Source organism: Corvus moneduloides, chromosome 9 (genome assembly GCF_009650955.1).
Source record: "Corvus moneduloides isolate bCorMon1 chromosome 9, bCorMon1.pri, whole genome shotgun sequence".
NCBI classification, from domain to species: Eukaryota; Metazoa; Chordata; class Aves; order Passeriformes; family Corvidae; genus Corvus; species Corvus moneduloides.
Genome location: NC_045484.1, coordinates 5,524,903 through 5,548,462, shown reverse-complemented (window position 1 = coordinate 5,548,462; position 23,560 = coordinate 5,524,903). Strand labels below are relative to the sequence as shown.

The following is a 23,560-nucleotide window of genomic DNA, read 5'->3' as shown; positions in this document are numbered from 1 at the left end:
GTCAGCAGTCGCTGCCAGAGGCTGAGTTTCCTGGGTTCTCCTGATCCTCTGGTCAATGACCACATCCTGGGACAGGGATCCCAGTTGCCTGGACTCACTTCCGTCCACAATTGTGTCATTGGCTGCGGTGTTCCAGATGCGGAGCAGCCAGGTCAGGATGGGTTTATTCGCCTGGTGGGTGAACTCCCTCCACAGCTCACCCAGGGACAGAGAGCAAGTGATGACTTCCGGCTCCATCTCTTCTGCTGGGTGCGAAGGTCCAGCCGCCTCCTTGTCAGTCACCATGTGGACTGATTTCCTCTTCGATTTCCTTTTTTTGAATGAGGGCGACTGCTACTCGCTTAGGCTGCCCTGGCTCAGTGACAGTTTGTATGGACATGGTGCCTGCTGATTTGCTTCTTTTCTCCTCCTCTTGAGGATGCTGTACGACACCAAGCACTGTCTTGACTCCAAGCACGGTATAGACAGTGCATGCCCTACAGAGAACACAAAGCAAAACGAACAAGATTATTCTGTCTTTTAACATCCAGAGGAAATTCAGTATTTTCAAAAATTGCTGACTCAAGCCTGAAAGACTGGAAAAAACCATTCTCTATTCTTCCCCCCATGGGTTGGGTGTGATTATTAATGAGGCCCCAGAGGTAGTAGCCCAGACGAGGACAGGTGAACAAAACTGAATATATATTCCAAATGATGTTCATTGCCTCTGATGTCATAATGCAATAGACATAATAAACTAACAGAGCAATTTTTATACCATCTCAAAAGGAGCATTAAGAGTGGCAAATAGTTCCCCGTGTGAGGAAAAATACAGAGTGAGGTACAAAATCCATGTAAACAGGTACAATATCCATGTAAACACATCAAGCATCATGGTGAATAGGCAGTTTCTGTAATACAATGCAAAATTACAACTCTGGCTTCTCTCAGGAGGCCTCACACTGGGCACCAAAATACATGCTGGTTTGAAGGTAAACTAGCTGGAGAAATTAACCCCCACACAAATACCTTGGAAGAGATTTCAAGTCAGAGTTACAATTTAATAGAAAGATTATAATAAATGCAGTGAATACAGAAAGTCTGGCTTAAAACCTCCAGAGTACAACCTGACATCCTGTTGGTCAGGGTGGCGGTAGCAGTCCCAATTAAACGGTAGTTGCAGTCCCATTGGAGTGATGGATGTGGTCTTGTCAAAAGCAGTGGTCCTGTGAAAAGGTCTGGTCCTTCTCTGGATGTCCAGTGGTGGTGGCTGTGTCCAAGTCCCCAAACCCCCAGATTCTATACCCTCCAAGTCCAGGCAGGAATGTTCAGTCCCTCCCTCAGGGCAGGGAGTTTCACAGTGGAACAATGTAATCCTATGAGTCATAGGACATTTTGGGGAGTCCTTGATGACCCATTGGCAGAGATGACCCCCCTTAGGCTGGGTGTAGTTGTCACTTTGTGAAGACAAAGAGAACACTACCCAGCTCACAGCTGTTACAAATGGCCCACCATTAACACTTCATCAGGAATAGTGTAGATGAGTGTAGAATACATGGTTTGGCTACACCCATACTGGTACTTTCTCCTGTAACCACTGACAGAACCTAAAACCAACCAGTTATAGCTCACTTCTAAAAGCCATTTTCCTCCTGTTGCCTGCTCGATACCAGTTCTTGTCTGACGAAGGGTGCAGGTATCACGTGTTAATGCTGGCTTCTTGTGTTCTTGCTGGAAGGGCAGACCCGCAGCCAGCCTCTTCCTGCTGAAGAAAAGCTTAGACCAGCCTCACCTCAGCTGCCCTCTTGTCTGTCTCTAGAATTCCTACCATGAGACAGTACAATCTCTTTGAGTGATTTTTGTGCACTTTGCCTGTGTATGGTTAGAGCAGAAAAAGGTGTGAGGCTCATTTAAGAGTTTGGAGAGGAAGGGCTGTTTGCTAGCACTGTGAATAACTGTGGAATCTCCCCGGGGCGGGGGCAGAGGAGGGAAGAACTCAAGACTCAACAGTTCTGTTTGTACTGTAATTTCTATTGAGTATGGAAGAATGACCTTTTGTACCTGATCTAACTGTGGACCTTGCCAAATCTGATTTTGAAAAAGAGGACTGTAAATTGTTGAGATGAAGAAAGGATTGCTGACATCTTAAGTTAACTTCTTAGTTTGATTCATGTAACTCAGACTTTAATGTGCTTGAATATAGTAAAAAATACATTACAGTCATAAATGGGACATTAAAAGGTTTTTAAAAGCTCCTTTCCCCCTAAAGGTCGGTATTCTTGTGTTTACATATGAAGATCATTTGCACCTTTACAAGGAAAACAAGTATTCTGTAAACAAATGTTTACATGTATCATTTATGCTTTTTTCTAGCATGAGTAACTTGTATAAATAGTGCTATCTTAATAAATTTCTTCTATGCTGTTCTTGTTTAGTTCCTTGGGGTGAAAGCAGTGAGGGGTGTTTTTCCGTGGTTTATGTGGAGGGTTTTTTTTGTGGATGCTGGAGGGTTTTGCCCAGATAAGTCCAAGTAAAAGAGGCTGAAAACTCTGCTGTTTATTGTTACCCTGCACATCATTCAGAACCAGCTTTTCTGGAAAGAAGCATCTGTACTATCTGGCTAAATCTTATCTCTGCTCACTTAGGGCATTTATCAGTGAGGACAACACAAGGAAGAGGTTAAAAGAGTCTATAAGAATTTAGGTTTTTAGAGATTATTTATGCGCATTTGTTGAAAAGAGCTGAGCATTAGATTTAAAACTTAGCCCTGGGTTTAACAGTCCGGTTTTCAAATCAAATACAGGTGCCAGTTATTTCCAGACCTTGTACTCCTTTGTCCAGTGCTCTTCTGACTCCAGATATCAAACTTTGTCTGAGATATTTCAAAAAAGGAAACTACAGCACCAGAAGTTCTTTAAGATAGTTTAAGTGGCTGCTGAGCTGCCAAGACCTTCAGAAGATCACTTAGCTGCTTCTACCAGGGTAAGAGTTACCACATACTTCAACCCTAACATGCAAAAATAATCCACCTTCAACTAGTAAAGAATCTGAAACCAAGTGCGTGTTTCTTTGTCTAATTCTGGAAAGAGGTTAGGAACTAGGCATTCAGTTATGTCATGTTAGGCAGTTTTACACTGGGAAAAGAAACAACATCCCTATTTAGGAGAAAGTCATAGTACAAATCAGCTCCTAGAGATGCTACAGAAGTGTGAAGCAAGAAACTAGACTTGGAATTTTGCTGCAGAAATATTTAATAAGTAACAAGTGGTGGTTTGGTCAGGTAAGCTGTAGTTGTAAATAAGCTCCATGCAAGGATATATTTAATTAGACACAGGTGGTCTTTCCTTAAGACAAAAGATGGAAAATATTTTCTTTATTTAGTACTGTATTACAAAAAGTCTTAGCAGGTGCTACTTTCTGCTCCTTAAATGTCTAGCCAGACACTGTGCACTGTACCTCTGAACTCCTACCCATTCCAGAAGGGAGGGATCCAACATAAAATTATAGCACACAGCTCCAACCCTGAGAGATCTCTGGCCTACAGGATTACATCCAAGATTAGAAACATCAGGACAAAGCCTAGTAACTATCAAGCTTATCCACAGACCTCACTTTCCTATCTATCACCTTGCTTGGGAGGACCAACAGGCTGACAAGTGCCTTGTGTCCAATCTCATGCCCAACTGGAACACAGATGAACATTATCACCAACTACCCTTAAGAAGCTAAAAAGGGAGTTAGAAACCTGGATTTTTTTGACCTGGATTGTAGAGCATGCACCCTTTCTCAGGTGTGCTGAATTTTGCATTTAGACTAGCCCAAGAGTAGTCACAGTTTAGCCAAGGCCAAAGTCTGTGTATCTTAGGCTGCCCAGTGAAAACCAACTTGCTCTCTGAAACAACAGAAATACCTGTCAGTAAGTTGCATCAAGCATTTGCATCGTTTGTCTCTGAGCTGATACCTGCACATAAATAAAATTAGTGACTCTGAGAAAACAAAGCTGCTCAGGAAGCTGTCACAAGTTTGCATTGCAGCCCTTCTTCAAGGCCAAATGTCTGCTTCACTTTGCTGTGCATGGCATGGAGTTACACAGCCAAGTGCTGGAGTTACAGTCCGACTTTGGACAGCCAGAATGAGAGGAAAGAAGATGCTGCATGAATGAGTTTCCTGGTGGTTTCTCAGCACAGACTGTCCAACAGGAAGCCTTTTTAGTATGAAGAGTTACTGAAATGGCTCTCACTGTATCTGAGAGATTGCCAGTTCAGTCAATAGCATCAGCACTCCAGGCAGGTGTTGGCTGTGTAGAATCTACAAGAAAGAGAAAAAAGCCTGTCAAAACAACAATTGCAGTTGCCAGATTTCCACACCCTGAAATCCTGGTTGCAAGGAAACTACCAAGTGTTCTCTGTGTTTATTCATCTGCTCTGTTGTTGCTTTTCAGGTACCTATACTTTTCCCATACTGAATATATATGACTTGAACTCTATCCCATTATGAAAAGCTGTAACTGAATTTACACAATGCCCATTCCACAAGAGCACCCTTCAGAAAGCCTGAGAAATCTTTTCATACTTGCCTGCAACAGAAAAAGTTGTTTCAGATAGTTTTAAGCTATTACAGACAAAAACAAGCAGTGTAACACTACCATGTGCCAAGGCTTATCACAGGGTAAATTTAAACAATTACATTTACACAAACTGTTCTTTAACTCAGAAGAAAATATTGTGTTGCTTTAATGTTCTATGGTTTTAAGGACATTATATATACCTCTGTAGAAAGACCAGCACCTTTATGAAAAGGGTTATGTGTGAAGTCTTCTGCCTGTGTCTTAATGACTACAATACTAGAAAGCTAGTGAACTTTTTTAAAGTTTGGGATCTTTTTCAGTCCAAAAGAAGATTTTTTTATGGCCTAAGAAACTTTCCTGTTCATATCACAGCTAATACACCTATTTCTGGCCTGACAAGTAGCTTCTGCTGCAACAGAAAAAAAATCCTGTGCTGGCGGCTGCCCCAACTCCAGAGCCAAGTATGACTATGAAAGCTCAGGAGTTTAACAACTCCTTGCAGGAAATCATGCAAAAGAAACATGAGACCTTCAGGTACAGCTATTTTATTTGGCCAGCATTAGGACAACCTGCTACTTAGAGCCTCACCTTTACAATCCCATCACAGTGTGCCGAGGCAACCGCTGTCGAAACCTTCACCAGCTTTGTAGCTGACAGATGGATCTTGAAGTGCCTGTGGAAGTGGGCGTAAAGGCAGTCCATGAAGACATCCACCTCGTCTTGGGTGATCTCTCCTGGTGTTTTTTGGACCGTGTCCCACAGAGCTTTGGCATCCTCTGGGTGAATGGCGTATGAAATATCTAGGGGCTGAGACAGGTGGGGCACGGAGAAGACAAGTTCCACGGCAGAGGCGGTTCTGTCCAGTTTGCAGCCAGCCCACATGGCCACCATCCAGCTGAGATTCAAGGGGCTGATGGCCAGGCGGCGGAAGCAGCAGTCAAAAGTCTTCTGGAACCAGCTTCCAACCATGGACGTGTAGCTCTCAGCCCCGTGGGTCAGGAACAGGGGCAAACAGGTAAAGTCCTCTGGCACATTCTCAGAAAGGTCATCTCCATACACAGAGCAAAACCAGCCCAACCACACCAGTTTGTCTTCAGAGTTCCTGGAGGAAGCTCCTGACCTCAAAGAGAGCTGGGATTGGGAAAAGAAGCATTTGAATGCTGTAGAGCAAGTATGGCTTTTTTTTCTTCAACTAAAAATAGATTTTGATTTATAGTTTTAAGTGTTTGGTAGAAGTGGGTTATTTTTTCTTAGGACCTTGCATGCAACACTGTTTTCTGTCAAACACATACAGTTACTCAGTCTATCACATCCCTAAAAGTTGAATGCAATTCTGTTGAAAACAGCAGAAAAAGCATTTTTAACTTCCTTAGGAACAGTCCTGAGATCTGAGTTTATGCTGCTTAACTCCTATGGTACATCCTACAACCATTGCTACAATGAACTTGACATTTCAGTAGCATATTTCATTTGAGGCAAAGCAGTTTAGAAATATTAATGAGACCTGAGCTCTGACCAGGAAGTGGGATTATGCCAGCTTTATCCAGGAAGTTAAATAACCCATCCAAGTCCTGGCAGTAAATTGACTGCTGAACTAAAACATCAGACAGAGATTGCTCTGTATAGTCTTATTCTGATGCTGTTAAGAAGTTGAACTCAAACTTGCAAGTAACTGTATGCATTGCTTAGGGGATCACAGAATCAATTAGGTTGGAAAAGACCTCTGAGGTCATCAAGTCCAGCCTTGGACAAACACCACCTCATCATTAGAGCAGGGTTTTGACTGAGTCACATCTGGTCTTTCCTTAAACACCTCCAGGGATGGTGACTCCACCACCTCCCAGGGCAGCCAATTCCAATGTCTAATCATCCTTTCTGTAAAGAAATTCTTCCTAATGTCCAACCTAAACCTCCCCTGGCACAGCTTAAGACTATAAAATGTTCTAGTTAAAAATAGAGAGGATTCAGTTTCATTAAATCACAGTGGATGCTACAGTAATTATTCCATACAGCTAGGTTTAATTTTGGGGTTTTCTTTCAAGACAGAGCGTTTTATCACAGCAAAACCAGCCCATAAAACGCCAGTCTCGACCAAACCTGCTGGGCAGCCCCCTCACCTGCACGAGGACGGCAGGCTGGTCCTGCTCGCTGCCCCTGAGGTCGGCAAGGCTGGACACGGCCACCTTGATGTCCAGCTCGACGCCCACCTCCACCGCCAGCCCCTTCTGCTTCTCGGCGGCGATGAAGGCGCTGAGCAGCCGCGCGTAGTCCCTGAGGCGGGCGCGGCGGAAGCGGTACAGGGGGGTCACGCTGTACAGCGTCCAGGCTTTGTGCAGCAGAAACGCTGTTTCCGGCGGATCGACGTTTTCCTAGGGAAGGAAAAGAAAGAAGAAAAGAAAAGAGAAAAGAAAAGAGAAAAGAAAAGAGTTAAAGCCCGCTTTTCCCGTGCGTGGAGAGCGGGACAGCGCCGCTGAGGGGACAGAGAGGCGCCTCCGCCCCGTCTACCCAGCCACGCCGTACCTGCGAGCACGACGCCGGCACGATGAGGCGGCCGCTGGGGCTGATCCCGAGGCGGCTGTGGATCCGTCCGAAGGGCAGAACCCGGGAGAGCCGCCTGAGGCTGGGCAGAGTCCGCGCCGCACCATCTTCTGTCGGCTCCTCCGCCATGGCCGCCATCGCCCGCCAGCGCCGTTCGAACTTCCTTCCCATCGGCCCCCGCGGGAGGGGCGCGCCCCCGCCGCCATCTTTGAGGCGGGCAGGAGGGGGTGAAGGAGGTGGTGGTAGCGGCCGAGTTGATTTCCTCTTTTCCCCTCCAGAGCCCTTATTTTTCACTTCACGCAGGTCTGTGGCCCCCCCTCCCGTTTTTCTGGCTGAGGGGCGGCTGGGGGATGGCGCTCCCCCGGTTGCTGGCGCGGGCGCTGCACCGGGTGGCCTCTGCCGCCACACCCGCGGCTCCAGGTGAGGAGGGAGCGCTGGTCTCATCCCCTCGGGATTTGGGTTTCTTTTCTCCCGGGATGGAGGTCAGGGTAGTCCGCACAGTCGATTAATATCGCATTCGCGGCAAGGTTTTTTTCCCCTGTATCACTTTATTAAGTTTCTTCTCTAAATGTCTTTTAATTCTAAAGGCTGTGATGAAGGTAGTGAGATTGGCTCATAGAATTATTTATATATGTCCAGGTAATGGCATCCTTCAGGCTTCTCCTTACAAGCTGAACCTCTTGCACATTCTGTAAATGGTGTGCTTAGTTCTATAACTTCAGCCATGATTACAGGCACACGGGCAAAGCTTTCTGTAATTGTGCTTCAGGCCTTTTTCCAGTTGTTTCAGGTAGAAAGTGTTTCATTTACACCTGCATGGTGGGTGTCTGCTCCGTGTGTGTTTCAGTCTTGGTTTGTTAAGCCCTGTTCTGCTGTGTCTCCACCAGGAACTGCAGTGACAGGACAAGGGGGAATGGCTTCGAACTGAAGGAGGGCAGGTTTAGATTGGATATTGGGAAGAAATTCTTCCCTGTGAGGGTGGTGAAGCCCTGGCACAGCTGCCCAGAGAAGCTGTGGCTGCCGCATCCCTGGAAGTGTTCAAGGCCAGGCTGGATGGGGCTCTGAACAACCTGGTCTAGTGGAAGGTGTCCCAGCCCATGGCAGGGGAGTGGAATGAGATGAGATTTAAGGTCCTTCAAACCCAAACTATTTTATGATTCTAGATTTAAATGTGAAATTGTCAGCATCCCTCAGGATTGTTCTGTGACTTTTCCTTCTCTTGCTCCTGAAATTTGCAGAGCAACAGCTTGCAACAAGGCTGTGTTCAAGTATCTTTATGAAAGTTTGACTGAGAAACATAAATAATCACTATTTAAAATACATTCAGACTACCTTCATTTCATGTTTATGGCATAGTGTCTTAGTGCAGCTCTATATATGAAGTAATTTCTCTGTCTATGTATAAATTGTATTGGGAGGGGAAGCTCAATTATTTTATCTCATCTGCAAAAGCCATGAGAGATTTATTTTTTATTTTTTATTTAAGACTTCAACAGTTTTGTCACTCGGACCAACACGTGTGGAGAGCTGCGTTCTGCTCATGTGGGACAGAAGGTGACCCTTTATGGATGGGTTCAATATCAAAGGTAAGTACAAACCATGATGAAAATGGACATGATTATTGCCAGATCCAGTGTAAGCTGTTTTTCATCCAGCATTGCTCTCCAGTGATGGTCTGCACAGGTTTTTTGATTTTAAGAGGTCCTGAGCATCTCATCTTTGAGCAATTGTGGATGGGGATCCAGGAAAAAGAGTTAGGATTATTGCAATGTGATCATTGTGATCTTGTTTTTAAGGACACCAGAGCACGTCCCATTGGACAGTTTCTTGATGGATAAAGTACAATGGCAGCTGTCTCTACTGCAGCTAAAGAGATCAAGATTTATGGTTCTGAGTCTGGCAGTGTGGATTGTTCATGCAGAATTTTTTATGGGACAAGTGTTCTCCTTCTTGACTTATGATTGGATGGGTTTTTTGTTGTTTTTATTCCACATGAGCTTTAGCTTTACTGCTCATTTAATTGTTTTTAGCTGAGTGATGCTTCCCAGCAGGAAAATTCATGTGTCCCTGCTCTGTGTGCATTAAAATTCAAGTTAAAATCCTGCCTCTCCTGGTTATTTGCACATTGTCTGAGGCTGGTCACAATGTGAAACAAATTCCTCAGGTTAGGTTCAGGTGTGGGAAAAGTGTCTGTACATTCAGTACTTGGAATGCTTTGAGATGAATTGCAGGGTACTGAAAGTAGTCAGGTGCCATATGCTTTAAAAAGTAGAAACTACTAAATTTGTGAAAAAAATGTTTCTCCTTTTGTGTTTTTCATGGATCAGACAAGGCCTATTTCTGGTTTTGAGGGATTTCCAGGGACTGACCCAGATCATCATTCCTCAGGATGAGGTAAAATATGAGTCTGTGTTTTTATTTTTCCTTTGGTAGCTTGGCTCCAGCAGACACAGAGAGAAGGAAGGACTTCGTCAAACAGAGTGCTCTGACTCTCAAGTAGATTGAAGTGTCATGAGAGCCCTGACCTGACAGTGCAACCGAAACATCAGTGTTGTTTCCTCTGGCTTCAGAGTGATTTTGAATTGAGGTGCTTGGCCACAGTGCATTTGTCCTGTCTTTGAATTTCTGTGAGACTCTGTCATCTCCCTACAGGCACATTCCCACGTGAAGGAGCTCCTGTCCAACGCCCCAGTGGAGTCTGTGGTGCGAGTGACTGGGATAGTGTCCTCTCGGCCCCTGGGGCAGGAGAATCCGGTGAGGATGAGGGAGCTCTCTGGGCTTTTATTCTTTGGAGGAAACAGCGCTGGATGGTGGGATTATGGTGGGGTTTGTGTCAGAGCGTTGCCACGGGTTCTGGTTATGTGACAGCCCATCCTCAGATAGTGTGGGGTGACTGCTATGTCATATAACTTAGCAGAACCTCAAAGCACATTACAGGCACCCACAAATTAAACTGGATCCCAGCCCTTTGCAAGGATAATGCTGCCTTTTCCAGGCTTTTGAAGTGTGGGTGGGAATTTCTTTTGCTTGAAAATAAATATTGTCATTTCAAGTTCCACAGCATGTGATGACCTCTTTGTTATACAAATAGATTTTGCTGGTCTCCTTGTATAGGAAACAGAGGTTGAATAATTCTTTAATGTTCTACATTCCTCAGCTGTCATTGTAATCAGCTGTAGATTGATCTTTCAGGATTGTACATGTATCTGGCAGGTCTAAACAGAAGACTTGTATTTATGATCATAACTCATTTTTGCTCTGACCACTTGTAGATGTCCACTTAAAATCCAGGCTTCAATCAATGCCTTTATTTCTTTTATTGGTTTATCGTTTTGTTGGAAAGTTGTATGTCCTTTTCCCTGGTAAATAGCAAGAGTCCTGCAGGGTCAAGTGAACTTTGCTGTGCCTCAGTGCTGTGTGAGGGGAGCTGTCTGCCCACCCGTGGGATAGAATCAAAAGAAGACCAGTTCTGAGAACTGGTGTTTAGAACTGGAAGTTCTGAGAAGTTCCTCATAATTTGCCTTTTTTTGAGTCATATTAAGGGGTGCTGCTGATAATGCTCACTGAAACCTACGCTGTGTGGTTTTACAGAGGGTAATGTGTTTAGAGACCAGTGTGCTACTGGAAAAGAACCTGCCATCTTTGCTGAGGTGACATGTGTTTTTCTGAGAAGGGAAATCTAGGAGAAATCTGTCCTTGGGAGAAGCTCTCTGACTTATATAGTGTGTTAGAAGGCAGGGACGGTAATCACATTGTTTCTTTTTTTCCCTTTCACCATCTTTGAAATACCTTTGTCCAGCTGTTTTGAGTTTAATTCTTTTCTTGCCTTTTTGTTCTAGAAAATGCCAACAGGGGATATTGAAGTGAAGGCAGAGACTGCAGAGATCCTAAACTCCTGCAAGAAGCTGCCTTTTGAAATCAAGGATTTTATCAAGGTGTCTGTGTTTTTCTTTTCTTTTTCTTATCAAAGTGGTGGCTTTTCATTAAATTTGGAATTTGGCAAGGGTGATGGCAGAGCATCTGAGAACTGAGTCTGGTTCTCCCCACTTCACTTGGGGGAATGATAGTATTTAAAATAAGGGTGCTGTTTGTTTGCTGTGAGGATGTATTTCCAATTAGAACTAAGCAGAAAACAAGGCTTGAATGCTCCCAGTTTCAATACCACTGGAAGAACTGATGGTGAAGGGAAGAGTGAAAGAAATGGGACTATGCTGGGTTTTTTGAGTGTGAAACAAGGCTGTTTTATTTGACTCATGGAATCACAGAATGGTTTGGGTTGGAAAGAGCCTTAAAGGTGATCTTGTTCCAAACCCCCTGCTATGGGTAGGGATTCCACCCACTAGACCAGGTTGCTCAGAGCTCCATCTAACCTGGCCTTGAACACTTCCAGGGATGGGGCAGCCACAACTTTTTTGGTCAGTTTAGTTTTTTGTTTAAAGTGATTGCTATATTTGTGTGGGTTGTGGGTAATGGGCACATTGTGACAACCGAGTACCATCCCTTTTTAGCTTCTCCCTTTTTTTCTGTGGGTTTAGGAGCACCCTCACTGGACATGCAATTTGAATTTTGTCTCTTAATCCTAATTCTCTCTCCTCCTCAGAAATCAGAGGCCCTACGGATGCAGTATCGGTACCTGGACTTGCGCAGCTTCCGGCTGCAGTCCAACCTGCGGCTGAGGTCTCAGATGGTGATGAGGATGCGGGAGTATCTCTGCAATCTCCATGGTGAGGGAACTGCTTTGAGGACAGTGTGCAGCAAACAACATTTCAGCTCTCCCTGCTGCTATTTCCTAGGGCTGGGAGAGATTCCTAACCAACTTGCTACTCCAAACTGGTCCCACTTAATAAGGACATGTCTGCTTGTGGTGGGGTCTTTAGTGGGATGTTGTCAGGCCTGAAGAGCAAAGTATGTTGAATTTTCTTGGCATGCTGCAAGCTAGTTGTTTCAAATTAGCTCATTCCGATGAAAAAAGACTTTGCAGGTAGTTTCCCTCTTTTGGTCACCCAGTTGAGGCATGTCAGAGAGATGGATTTCTTTTAGAGCTTTTGCTTCTCTTAAAATCAGGAAGTGCTTTTTGGAAAATCAGTGCCTAGTTCAGAATGGATAGAGAATTAACACATTTTCAGCCTGTTTGGAGTCCTCTGTCATCAACAGTTCTGGCAGGACATCAGGGTAACTCAGAGCCTTTAGATCTGTCATTACAGGAACAATTGTTATAAGTAGTAAAGTGTGTAGGTTTTGGAGAGGCTCCATGATGTGTTAGGTGACCTGTTTTGCTGACTAACCCTACTGTAGTCTACTCATATTAGTTCTCCCTCCTCTCAGCATGTTCTGTGTTTGTTCTCCAGGGTTCGTGGATGTAGAAACTCCAACTCTGTTTAAAAGAACCCCAGGGGTATGTATGTGATGCTTTTTGGCCTCCTGCAGCTGCACAGTCAGGGCTGAATCATTGTCAGTTGCCACTCAGCTTTCCTTGCTTTTCCCTTGGTAAATAACAGCTTGTGGAACTTCTGATATGATCCTTGGATCCTTTTAAAAGTAGAGGGAGAGAAAGGGGAGAGGTGATAACTTGTGTCTTAATTTTGAACCTTCAAACAAAATAGCTTCTGCCTTGTAGAGCACATGTTGAATGTAAGTCTATCCTGGGATTATAAACACAAGAAACTTTGAAGCACTGTGTTTCCAGCATTTATGTCTTAACCAGTAGGTTACTGTAGCGGTCCTACTCGAGTAAATTTAATTTCTGATCTTATATTCCTTTCTTTCACTTCAAAAATAGTCAGAGCAGAGAGCTGTAGCTGAGGAGTTGTTGATGCAGCTATCCTGGAGTTCTTGCATTTAAACCCATGTCTTGGGTGGTGTATTATGCAGTAGTCTCTCAGAAAATATCTCCTTTGGGATATTTTAGACCAAGTTGGTTAACGAATTTTAAGTGTAGTGTACAAACAGCCATTTCCTCGCAAGTGGGATTTCATAATGGGGAAAATACGTCCTTTCCTCTTGCACTTCCAATGTGTGTTCTGTCAGGAATTGGGGCCACTTACTTGCTGAACTCTGTAAATTTTCTTTCTGATGCCAGGGAGCCAAAGAATTCCTTGTGCCCTCGAGGGAAGCAGGCAAATTCTACTCCCTGCCACAGAGTCCTCAGCAGTTCAAGCAGCTCCTCATGGTTGGAGGCCTGGACAGGTAAGAGTTTCTTGGATTCCTGTTCTCTGCATGTCCTCTCTGGGGTTTGATGGCATTATCTGTGAAATTTTAGATAATTCCCCCAAAAACTTACTGCTAAGGGTTTGTGTTTTGAAGAGGGATCCTTAAATAAATCCTTATGGTCAGATGAAGTATATGCTTTTGGAAAGCTAAAATCTTCACTGCTGTTTTAAATGCAAACCTGATCTGCCTGAAGGACAGAAAATCTAATGTGTGATAAAAGCTTCTCCAGCCTACAAAAGTAGTTGAGGTGAGGCTGCGCAGGCTGAGCATGACTGAGACAAGGAAAAGCATGTCAGGGTGCCCAAGTGCAAAGCTTTTAACTGGGCTTGCTTCTCCAAACCAAATGGATGGACAGAGAGACAGGCAATTATTCACACAGTGAACTGCAGGCCAGGTCTTGTGTGAGAATTTTGCCTGGCTGTTAGTAGAGTCCTGGAGTGGAGTAGAAGGTGGGGAAAAGAATTGAGTGTGCTGCCCTTGGGGGACAGCTCACCTGGCAGTCTCCATGTGCCTCTGGAAGATATGGCTGGAGATGGATACAGCTGCTGATAGAGTTGCTTCCACTCAAAATTCCATTCTTTTGAAGGGATGGGAACAAAGATCATCTGCTGTGGGAATGGAGGAAATGTGGGAAACTCTCTGGTATCTTTTTTCCTTATCTTTTGTATGATCTGTTCTATAGCCACAGTTCAGTTCAGGGTACTTTAAATTGTTATCTAAATCAAAGTGTTACTGCAGGTACTTCCAGGTCGCTCGCTGCTACCGGGATGAGGGTTCACGGCCTGACAGGCAGCCGGAATTCACCCAGGTAACCAGCCCATGCTGCCTTTCTCCCTGCTTCTCAACCCAAGTGGCTTGTAGCTGTTTTCCCTTCTGGAGGCTTAGTCTGTGCTAGTCTGGTGCTGCTTGGCGGTACAGAGTTGTTTGGTGTGTGTTTCATAGACACAGGCCTTGGAAATTGGTGTGGGATTGACTGAGCGGTTCCTGTCCTTGGCTGTGCAGCATCCCAGGTGCAGATGTAGGAATTGCGCTGCAGCAGTTGATACAATTTGATGTTGCATTTGATGATACAATCTCCTGTCCTGCTAGGTCAGGCATCCCATGAGTTAGCCTGGTCAGGCATCCCATGAGTTAGCCTGGTGTCCCTGTCCTCACTACCTCATTCACTCTCTGAGGAGGCTGTTGCCTGGGTCATCAGGCAACAGCTCTGAGTTACCCTGATGTACTCCCAGAACTGTTGATGACAGAGGACTCCAAACAGGCTGAAAATGTGTTAATTCTCTATCCATTCTGAACTAGGCACTGATTTTCCAAAAAGCAAATTCCCAGCCTGATGAAGTCATGCTGTGATGTCATTTCGTGCGTTGTTTCTCGTTTTGCTGGCTCTGTACTCACAAGTAGCAGTGTGAAAGCAAAACCTGTAGCTAATGTGGAATTCCCTCCCTTGTTCTCTGTTTTAAGATAGATATAGAGATGTCATTTGTAGATCGGGCTGGGATCCAGAGGCTGATAGAGGGCCTCCTGCAACATTCCTGGCCTGAGGAAAGAGCCTTGATTATGACTCCTTTCCCTTCCATGACATACGAGGAGGCACTGGCTGAGTATGGGACTGATAAACCAGACACTCGCTTTGGGATGAAGGTGAGGGTTTGCCCATTGGAAACTTGCTTTCAGCTTTTCCTTTCAGTCAGTGTTTTAATAACCTTTGGATCATGGATACATGGTTGGGTTGAGTTCTGAGTGCTGTAATTTACCCAAGGTGTCTGTCCCATCATTGCTGCTTTGTGCAGTCTGTTGAAGAAGAGAGGATTTGATCAGTTGACTGTGAAAAATGTATGTTCTAATAAAATTTTATTTTGAAGATAATGTAGTATTAGGGAGCAATGCATCTTGACTGTTTAAGGAGCAAAAGCTCCTAAAAGGGAATAGTGTTGAAGGTGTTAAGACACAAGTGCAGGATTTTTGCTTTGTATGCCTACCACCAGTGCTTTTTCCTGTGCTTTTACCTTTCTCAGATCATGGATATCGGTGATGTTTTACGAGGATCAGACATTCACTTTGTGCAGAATGCTCTCAGTTACCCACATGGCTCCATCAAAGCCATTTGTATCCCTCAGGGAGTGGTAAGTGATGCTCTTACATCCTGTTTATGTGGAATAAATAAAATGCCAATTTGAATTCCATTGTTGGTGTGGACAGGTTCCTTGCTATTACTGGTGTTCTCAAGGGAACTTGGGATTGGTTGTAATCCATGTCAGGTTGGGCTGAGTAGTGTTAGAAGGATAAGACAACAGGAAGAGTATTTTATCCTTAGGAAGAGAAGGAAAAGAATGGAGCTGCAAGATCCCATGAGGATAGGGAACCCTCTCGGGGTTTCACCTTGCTTTTTGTCACCTTTTTGATGTGCATCTCAGTAATAAATTGTGCCTGGTGACAGGAGACTGGGTATGGCACAGCTCTGGAATAGGCAGAGAAGGGTCAGGTGCTTCCATGCCCTTCTCCTGTTTGCTTTAGCTGCATTTTTGGGTACAATTCATGTCTTGTAATGAGAGTGTCATGGACCAAATCCAAGGCTGACAATAGATGTGGAAGATCTTTGACACAGCCATTCATTTTGACAAGGAAACAGATTTAATTCTGGCTGTAGGCGTCTTTGTAGCTTGGACAGTGTGGAAAAAACAAATCCTCTAAATATTGAGTTTTATTTGGGGAACAGGAATTTGTGGCCATGGTTTCTCTTGGGATTCCTTTCATTTTGGCACAAAGTGCAAGTTAGGGGCTTCCCACGAGAGGGCACTGAGGCGTGTGTTTGAGCAACACGAAAGTGGCATCTAGACCCACCCTAAACACTGGAGTAGATGAAAAAAATCAAGATCTTGATGCAGGTCCTCATTTGCTGCATGGCTTTGCATGCAAGAGTCAGCCCGGTTGATTTTTCTCTGCTCTTCCTCCAGATTGAGCTCTGACTTCCCCATCGACAGTGTGGTGGTGTAACCTTGTTTCTGCAGGCTGGAGGCAGTGATTTGACCCTGCTGACCAGATACATTTGTCTGTGAGCTGGGAAAAGAAATGTAGACCTAGAGGGGTCTCTTCCTGAAAGGAGCAGTCAGAGCAGGCACCCAGTTACAGCCCAGTGCTGAGGACCCTGTCCTGTTCCACAGCCCTCATAAGAGCTTGAACTAGAAACAAAAGAATTTGAGAAGTTTGGAAACAGCTTAGTCAGTAGATTTGATACCTAGTCAAGTTTTCCAGGCTGATCTTTGCCGTCTCTTCTCTTGCTCTTTTCCCAGAGGTATCTTACAAATAAAGACTTGGAGTCATTAAAGGAGTCTGCAAAATCCCAGTTTAACCAGGTGAGACAGAAACTTTCCTGAGGCATAGGAAAGGGTGAGTAACAAAGTATGATAAAGGCAGAGGAAGGTAGAAGAGCAGTTTTTATTAGCTGCAAGTCAGTGCCTGAGCATATAATGCTTCAAGGCAAGAAAGGGCAGTACCGCACTGAACATACCCGTACCTTTCTCTAGGAAATCATGCAAATTATCTGCAGACCTGATGGAAGATTGAAGTCTCTGCTTACCAAGTTCCTTGGTGAGAAGGAGCAGTCAGAGCTTATCCGAGCACTGAACATGCAGGAGGATGATGTGGTGCTGCTGGCAGCTGGAGAACACAAGCAAGTGGTAGGAGGCATTTCTTAGGTGGCTGTGTGAGTTGAATGTTGCTGATGATGGTTTTGATGTTATCTGACCTTAGTCTGATTCTTATTAAAATAGGTCATCATCTAATTTTCTGTTTCTCTGGAACAGCAGCTATAGCAACAGCAAATAAAGCATGAAATGTACCTATTACTTTTATCGCCCTCAGTCAAATTCTGGGCAGATTGTAACTGAAATGAAGGCTGAAATATAAAAAACCCTGCAACAAATCAGTGCCTTCTTTTCTCTTAACTTCATTTTTAAAGCATCAAACAGATTGGAAAATGAGGTCAACTAGGTAATTGTATCTCCCATAAGTGGATGACTTAGTCGCAGCAGTGGTAGGAGATTCTATCCCTACCCTTCTCTTTATTCTTGCCAGCAGATGTTGCCTTCCAGGCACTGTTTTATTATAAGGTGTCATGCTTTTCTTGATAGCCAAAATTTTGTTGTATTCTCTTCTATGCCTTCATTTCTCTGTCTGCAAAGTGTGGATCTTACATGGCCTCCCCCAGTTAATCCACACATGTGGAGCTGGAGATTATTCTAAGATAGTCCTGAAGATGAAATAGCTGGAGAACAATGGACTTTCAAGCTCCTTACTTGGTCTCTGTCAAACCCTGGCACTGCTTCTGCCTCAGCAGGAAGGTGATATATTTCAGGATATGAGGCAAAAGTGTTCAAGGCAACAATTCATTACAGCTGCTGCTGTTTGCGGTACTTCTTTATGGAACGCTTTTACTGGTTGGTGTTTGAGTGACTTCCCTGATGGTAAATTCACCTTGTCTCATTTCTCCCTTCTTTGTTGTAGTGCTCTGCGTTAGGAGCCCTACGGTTGTTTAGTGCCAGCCTCCTGGAGGCAGCTGGGCTGGCACTCCGTGATCCCACAGCCTTTCACTTCCTCTGGGTGGTGGATTTCCCCCTTTTCCTCCCCAAGGCCAAGAATCCCACTGAACTGGAATCTGCTCATCACCCCTTCACTGCCCCTCATCCTTCAGATGCCAGCCTCCTGTATTCTGATCCCACAAAGGTAACCAACTTCATGCCTGCCATGCTGGCTCTTTTACAGCTGCTCACATGGAAAACCAGGCAAGCAGCAGCTGAGTTCAGTGTAAAAAGAGATGATGTTTCATGGGACTGACTGACTGCATGAGGAAGACATAGATCTGTTGGAATGGGTCCAGAGGAGGCTGCTAAGATGATCAAAGGGTTGGAGCACTTCTGCTATGATGAAAGGCTGAAGGAGCTGAGGTTGTTCAGCCTGGAGAAGAGTAGGCTCAGGAGCAGCATTAGAGGCCCTTCCAGTGCCTAAAGAGGCTACAAGAGAGCTGGAGAGGGATGTCTTGCAGGGGCAAGCAGTGATAGGACAAGAGGAAATGGTTTTAAACTGAAAGAGGGTAGACTTAGATTGGTATTAGGAACAAAAATCTTCCCTGTGAGGCACTGGGACAGGTTGCCCAGAGCATCTGTGGCTGCCCCATCCCTGGCAGTGTTCAAGGCCAGGCTGATGGAGCTTGGAGCAACCACGTCTAGTGGAAGGTGTCTCTGCCCGTGGCAGAGAGTTGGAACTAGAGGATCTTTAAGGTCCCTCCCAACCCAAACCATTGTGTGATTCTATGATCTTGTACGTGTCTGGAAGAGATAGCTTCCTGATTGCTGCAAATAGCAAGTATTCACGTGTGCCCCAACAAAAGGAGCTTATAGGAAACAGAAGTCTTATATTCTGACCCATCCCATTTGCTTCAGGTTTGATGAACTTTTCAAAAGGATTTGTACTCCTCCCACATCAGTCAGAGGCAGTCCATGCCTCCAGCAGGACTGGTACCTGAATTGCAATGTACCCCTGAGGGAACAGTTTTATAGAGTTTCATGGCTTCATTCCCAGTGTCTTTGCCATCTTTGTGCAGGTTGTTTTTACGTGCAGCTGAGCTCCAGTCTCACCAAGGTGCCTGTTCCTGTCTCTGCAGGTCCGTAGCCAGCACTACGACCTTGTGCTGAACGGCAATGAGGTTGGAGGTGGCTCCATCAGAATTCACAGTGCAGAACAACAGCGTTTTGTGCTGGAGAAAGTGCTGAAGGTAACACCTACAGATGCCTCTAACGCTCTCTTGGAGATTTAAAAGCACTAATTAATTTAAGTATTAATTGCATATTCTGAAAGAAACACTCCTGTGCTTCTCAGATAGAGACATAACTCCTAGCCCTGACCAATGGATGCTTTCATTGTACCTTTGTGGATACAAAAATGCTGCCAGCAAGAATTTTCTTGCTATTTTCTAAGTCCGTGAGAGACTTTTCTCTCTCACAGAAGATAGTAGCAGAGTTCTATAAACAATGAAACACCTGCAGCCTTGAAAAGTATTGTTTGTAGTACAGTAGAAAAATATTTTGACAATGAATGTTTTAGGATTTTAGCCAATCACCACCAAGGGGTGGCTGATCCTTGGTCCAATTAGACTATGAAGAAAAAGTCTATAAAAGAGTTTGTAAAATAATTAAATAGATCAATCTTGCTGCACAATTCCTGCCTGCTGGATCTTCTCTCCTCCTCCCTACAGCTGCGGGACACGGTAATATTTTACGGCGTTAACATACCTTCATCTTGTGTTGCTTATAGGAAGAGCATTGCTTGTCCAGTGACGCCTCTAAATGTAATTTTGCAGGAGGATTCAGAGGTGCTTTCCCATCTGATTGAGGCTTTGGAATTTGGAGCTCCACCTCATGGAGGAATTGCTTTAGGTAAGTGGTCTGTAGCTCTGCAGATGCAGGTGTTTAGGGTTTTTTTTTGTGCATACTAAATCCCGGGAGCAAGGCTCATGGTTGTTAGGAAAAGCCTTAGTGCTTCAACTCTGCAGCAGGTTTGTGGAAAGAAACAGAGGTCTGGTCACCAAGTGCAGAAAGTTGGGGTGTTCTCCTCAGAGTCACAGTGGGATTTAGGTCTTATGTAAGGACACTGGTGGCTCTAAGGATGATCCTTATCTGCTGATCTGCACACCCTATATTCAGTAAGGTTAGGTCAATTTTGTTCTCGTTCTTATGCAACCAGAGCAGGAGCCCTGTGCTGCTTGCCTGGAGGCATGGGACAGCATGGGATTTCGTGTTTCACATCCTTTCCCTCTACTGCAGTCTCACTTCCCTTCTTTCTCATCTCTTTTGCTTACTAATTCAGGTAATGCCAGGGTTTGGGTTTTTCCCTAGAACCATGCAAGTTTGTGGTTAAAGAAAGAGGGAAAAAAATCCAACCAACCGACAACACCCTCCCTACACTCACCAAAATAAAAAAGCCTACAAAAAACAATGATGTTTTAACCTGTGATATTCCAGTTTGACTTTCCTCCATCCAGTCACCCAGAGACTTTTGTTCCTCTTGAATTCTTAGTGGTTGTAATCCTTCCAAACTGGTTAATGCAAAGCTCTGAGCTGTAAAGCAGAACTGTGCCAGTGTCCTGCCATTCAGCTGCCCAGATTTTGTTATGCTGTGTTTGCTGTCTGCATCCTGCAGCCCTTGGTGGGTTACAGAACTTCCTGCAATATTGAAAAGCTTTATTTTGGTAGACATTTCTGCTCTTGAGGCAAATCTGTTTCTGTGCTACCAGCTGAGATTAATTTTTTTCCTCCCTTACTTGCTTCACTCTTTCTCTTCAAGCTCAGTGATATTACCTCCTCAATCTTTCTGAGTTTTCTGACTCAGGGGAGGTAATACAGAGCCATAACTCAAGTGTTTCACCAATTTGTTTTCTGCTTGTAGGACTTGACAGGCTGATCTCTCTCATCGTTGACGCTCCAAGTATCCGCGATGTCATAGCCTTTCCAAAATCCTTCAGGGGACGAGATCTGATGGGCAGTGCTCCAGACTATGTCACTCCAGAAGAACTAGAGCCGTATCACATTCAGGTTTCCTGGCCTCTTGAAGAAAAAGAGGCAAAGAAAAACTGACCTCAAGTCAGTGATGTTAAGCTGATCTGATCAACGAGAGGTAGTTACAGCTTCTAAAGGCCAGGATTCAGTTCAGAAAGTATCAGCTGTTGTGGCAGGATGGGGGACAGTCCAACACTATGGTACTATGGCAGTTTCAAGATGGAGTGGGAAGTAGATAAGGGGTCTTCCTGGTAGGAATTCACCTTTGGGAGGTAATGGGAAAGAGATGTAAAAAAGCAAAAGAATGTCGTTTTAGCATAGGATATTGAAACTTTGCTTTAGGGTGTCATACTGGAGGAAAGATGGGTTTTTTCCAATCCTCACTTCTTACATGTCTTTTGTAAAGTATTCCTCCTCCTATCTGGAGGAGATAGTCAGCTCCCTGGCAGGATGGTTTGTATTCCTGATGATCATTAAATCATGTCACCTGAGGACCATGACAATAAAACTGTGCTGGACCAGGAGCTCTGGGCACTGCACAGCCAAATTTCAGTGCAGCCAGCAACTTGTCTCATGTTGGAGGGTACCAGATCATGCAGAACTTTGCCGTGGGGAGTTCACATTCAGCTGTTTTCCCTTCAAAGGAGAGGGAGAGAAGCATTGATGATGTTTGCAACAGTTGTCCTCATAATACTCCTCAAAGAGGTGTTGATCTCTCTTTGGGGGCCTGTTGCCCTCGTGCTTTCAGCACAGTCATTCAGGAGTTTGTATGTTTATAAATAAAGTTTACCTGGCAGTGTGGTTTTGGCTGAATGTAGCTTTGGGCTTTCTCTACAACAGCAAGCCGCCAGGTTTTTTTTGTGATCTCCTCCAGGAGATGCTAAGAAATCTGGCAGCATAGCTGTGTTCCCAGTCTCCTGTGACCTTTGCCTGTCCTGCAAACCTGCTGCTGCAGTGGTGAGGGATGCAGCAGCAAGTTCCTCCCAGGCTTGTTCATCCCTATCCCATACCAGAACATCCACAGGGCAGGGGTGACTGTTCTGAGGAGACGTGAAGAAGCTGAGGAAAAGAGATTAGTTGATGAAGACAAGAAGATGGTGCAAGAAAAGGGAGAGCTCCTGTGTCCCAGATGGGAAGGGCAGCAGGAGACATGTACCAGGGGAAGTGCTTGAGGACAGAAGGAAGACTGCAGTTCTTGTCTGAACTGATACTGACCTCCAGCCTTCTGCTAGAGAGCCTGTCCTGCAGGTTCTGTCAGATCCTTGTCTGCTCTAAGGGTTAGCCACTATTTCAGTCTCCACATCATGGGATAACATTTCATGGTGGTGTACGCAGTTGTTGTTTTTTAAATACTGAACTGTTCTGCTGATAAGAATCAGTAAGGCAAGCAGCTCTTCTCCTTAAGGGTGAGTTTTTGGGGTTTTTTTGAGTACCACACATAGAAATTGACACTAGGGCTGACTTGCTGCTGCATTGCAGATTATAAGATGATGGAGTTACATGTGTAAAAGAAAACTTAAATACTTTCTTTGCTTCTGGCATGATTGTTATTTTCAGTCTCAGAGCTGGTTAAATATTATTTAAAAGAGAACAATCCTGGATTTGTATTCACATTCATTTTAGCCAAACGCTGAATTCCTTCATTTTTTCCTCGTATGGGCTATTCATTCTTACTTGAAATCAATTCACCTGTAGTGTACCATTTTTTTTTCCCTGAGTAGAAGCTATCAGTAATGGAGTGAGGATCAGTTTTCAGAGAGTATCTGACCTGAAAATGTATCCCTGAGCAAATCCATGGTAAACTTTATGATCCTCGTGGGTCCCTTCCAACTGAGGACATTCTGTGATTTTTAAAACAATTATTTAGTTTTTGTTGTTGTTTTTGCCCCTGGGGCAGTTGTACTGGATGTTTTTGTTCTCCTTACTTGTCAGTGGTGATACAAAATACAGCCACTTCAGGCTATGTGCTGATTCAGACTGCTGGTTTAGAGGATGCTGGATTTTCTGATTTAGTTTCTTTGCTTGTAGTGTGATTAAGATTTGAATGGAGTTTGCTTGAGGATCATCTGTGTTCCCAAAGCAGGGATGTCATAGGCTTGTTTGAGCTCATGGAACATAGCAAGTAAATTTCCCTCAAAAGTTCTTCACTCCCCCCAGGCTATTATTTATAGTAACTGTAAACAAAATGTGCTTAATTTTGGTTTTTAATTGTGAAATCAGGAGTAGTGTGTCACTTGCTTAGTACCTGCTTGCAAAGGCAAATGCTGTTTACCTCTGATGAGTCCCAAATTAGGATTATCAAGTGTTTAAGGGGAAGCTGATGCCCTGGGAGGCTTAGGCAGAAATGTAACCCTGCCTGGAACATTCTTTTTGAGAGCACTTGTTAAAACATGTGAGTGAGCTGTCTCCCAGCCATGCACATCCCTCTTGTGCAAGCAGCTTTGTGTGCTGGTTGTTTACCCACTGCTAGTTTAGAGACTCCCTGCAGCTAGAAGTGTGTGACGCAGCTACAAGGGGAAACAAAATTGCAACAAACACCTTGTATGAGCTACTGATGTTCTGCCACAATTAGGGTTAAATGTTAAAGGGTGTGTCCCAAATCCAGGCAAACTGTTTGTGCGTGGATTTGTGAATGAAGGTGGCTTCCAAGACAAGTGTGAGTTTGCCTGGGTTGTGTGAATGTTGCCACAGAGAAAATAGTAATTTTTTTTTAGTT

The 23,560-nt window shown here is 44.4% G+C and overlaps 3 protein-coding genes across 16 annotated transcripts in view; 2 read left to right on the top strand and 1 right to left on the bottom strand.

Annotated features, from left to right (window-relative positions):
- KLHL20 (kelch like family member 20) overlaps positions 1-3,036 on the top strand; it is a 32,324-nt gene extending 29,288 nt beyond the window's left edge. For 10 of the 11 annotated variants that reach the window (XM_032117883.1, XM_032117874.1, XM_032117882.1 and 7 more), the window contains one exon: positions 2,783-3,036. In XM_032117883.1, coding sequence (XP_031973774.1) covers positions 2,783-2,831 — 49 coding nt within the window. In that variant the 3' untranslated portion in view covers positions 2,832-3,036. Of the gene's footprint in view, positions 1-971; positions 2,404-2,782 lie in introns of those variants that run through there. The other variant, XR_004241780.1, reaches the window with a different exon arrangement.
- On the bottom strand, positions 2,156-7,219 carry CENPL (centromere protein L). Its single transcript, XM_032117890.1, has 4 exons — positions 7,067-7,219; positions 6,664-6,915; positions 5,135-5,677; positions 2,156-4,287 (listed from the first exon to the last, which is right to left on the bottom strand). The coding sequence occupies exons 1-4, from the start codon at positions 7,211-7,213 to the stop codon at positions 4,216-4,218; spliced, it is 1,014 nt and encodes a 337-aa protein (XP_031973781.1). The 5' UTR covers positions 7,214-7,219; the 3' UTR covers positions 2,156-4,215.
- Positions 7,220-7,259: 40 nt separating this feature from the next.
- On the top strand, positions 7,260-21,657 carry DARS2 (aspartyl-tRNA synthetase 2, mitochondrial). 4 transcript variants are annotated; one of them, XM_032117889.1, is made up of 17 exons: positions 7,260-7,504; positions 8,571-8,670; positions 9,412-9,478; positions 9,737-9,838; positions 10,924-11,019; positions 11,685-11,808; positions 12,433-12,479; positions 13,164-13,270; positions 14,033-14,102; positions 14,756-14,935; positions 15,310-15,417; positions 16,585-16,647; positions 16,819-16,971; positions 17,798-18,016; positions 18,954-19,064; positions 19,604-19,725; positions 20,735-20,818. In XM_032117889.1, exons 1-16 carry the CDS (start codon positions 7,435-7,437, stop codon positions 19,679-19,681), a joined length of 1,695 nt encoding a protein of 564 aa, XP_031973780.1. In that variant the 5' UTR covers positions 7,260-7,434; the 3' UTR covers positions 19,682-19,725; positions 20,735-20,818. The 4 variants fall into 4 exon arrangements, with proteins under 4 accessions (XP_031973780.1, XP_031973778.1, XP_031973779.1 ...); XM_032117887.1 differs by having other exon boundaries at positions 7,261-7,504; positions 16,588-16,647; positions 19,650-19,725; positions 20,735-21,657; XM_032117886.1 differs by having other exon boundaries at positions 7,262-7,504; positions 19,650-19,725; positions 20,735-21,657.
- The last annotated feature ends 1,903 nt before the right edge of the window (positions 21,658-23,560 follow it).

What these genes read in the sequence shown, in the direction of transcription:
- CENPL (XM_032117890.1), bottom strand. Translation starts at nt 7,213, where the DNA reads ATGGCGGAGGAGCCGACAGAAGATGGTGCGGCGCGGACTCTGCCCAGC. An exon ending in TGCCGGCGTCGTGCTCGCAG is followed by an intron (nt 6,916 to 7,066) that starts GTACGGCGTGGC and finishes TTCCTTCCCTAG; the next exon opens with GAAAACGTCGATCCGCCGGA. An exon ending in AGCCTGCCGTCCTCGTGCAG is followed by an intron (nt 5,678 to 6,663) that starts GTGAGGGGGCTG and finishes TCCCAATCCCAG; the next exon opens with CTCTCTTTGAGGTCAGGAGC.
- DARS2 (XM_032117886.1), top strand. Translation starts at nt 7,435, where the DNA reads ATGGCGCTCCCCCGGTTGCTGGCGCGGGCGCTGCACCGGGTGGCCTCT. An exon ending in AAATCAAGGATTTTATCAAG is followed by an intron (nt 11,020 to 11,684) that starts GTGTCTGTGTTT and finishes TCTCCTCCTCAG; the next exon opens with AAATCAGAGGCCCTACGGAT. An exon ending in GGCAGCCGGAATTCACCCAG is followed by an intron (nt 14,103 to 14,755) that starts GTAACCAGCCCA and finishes CTCTGTTTTAAG; the next exon opens with ATAGATATAGAGATGTCATT.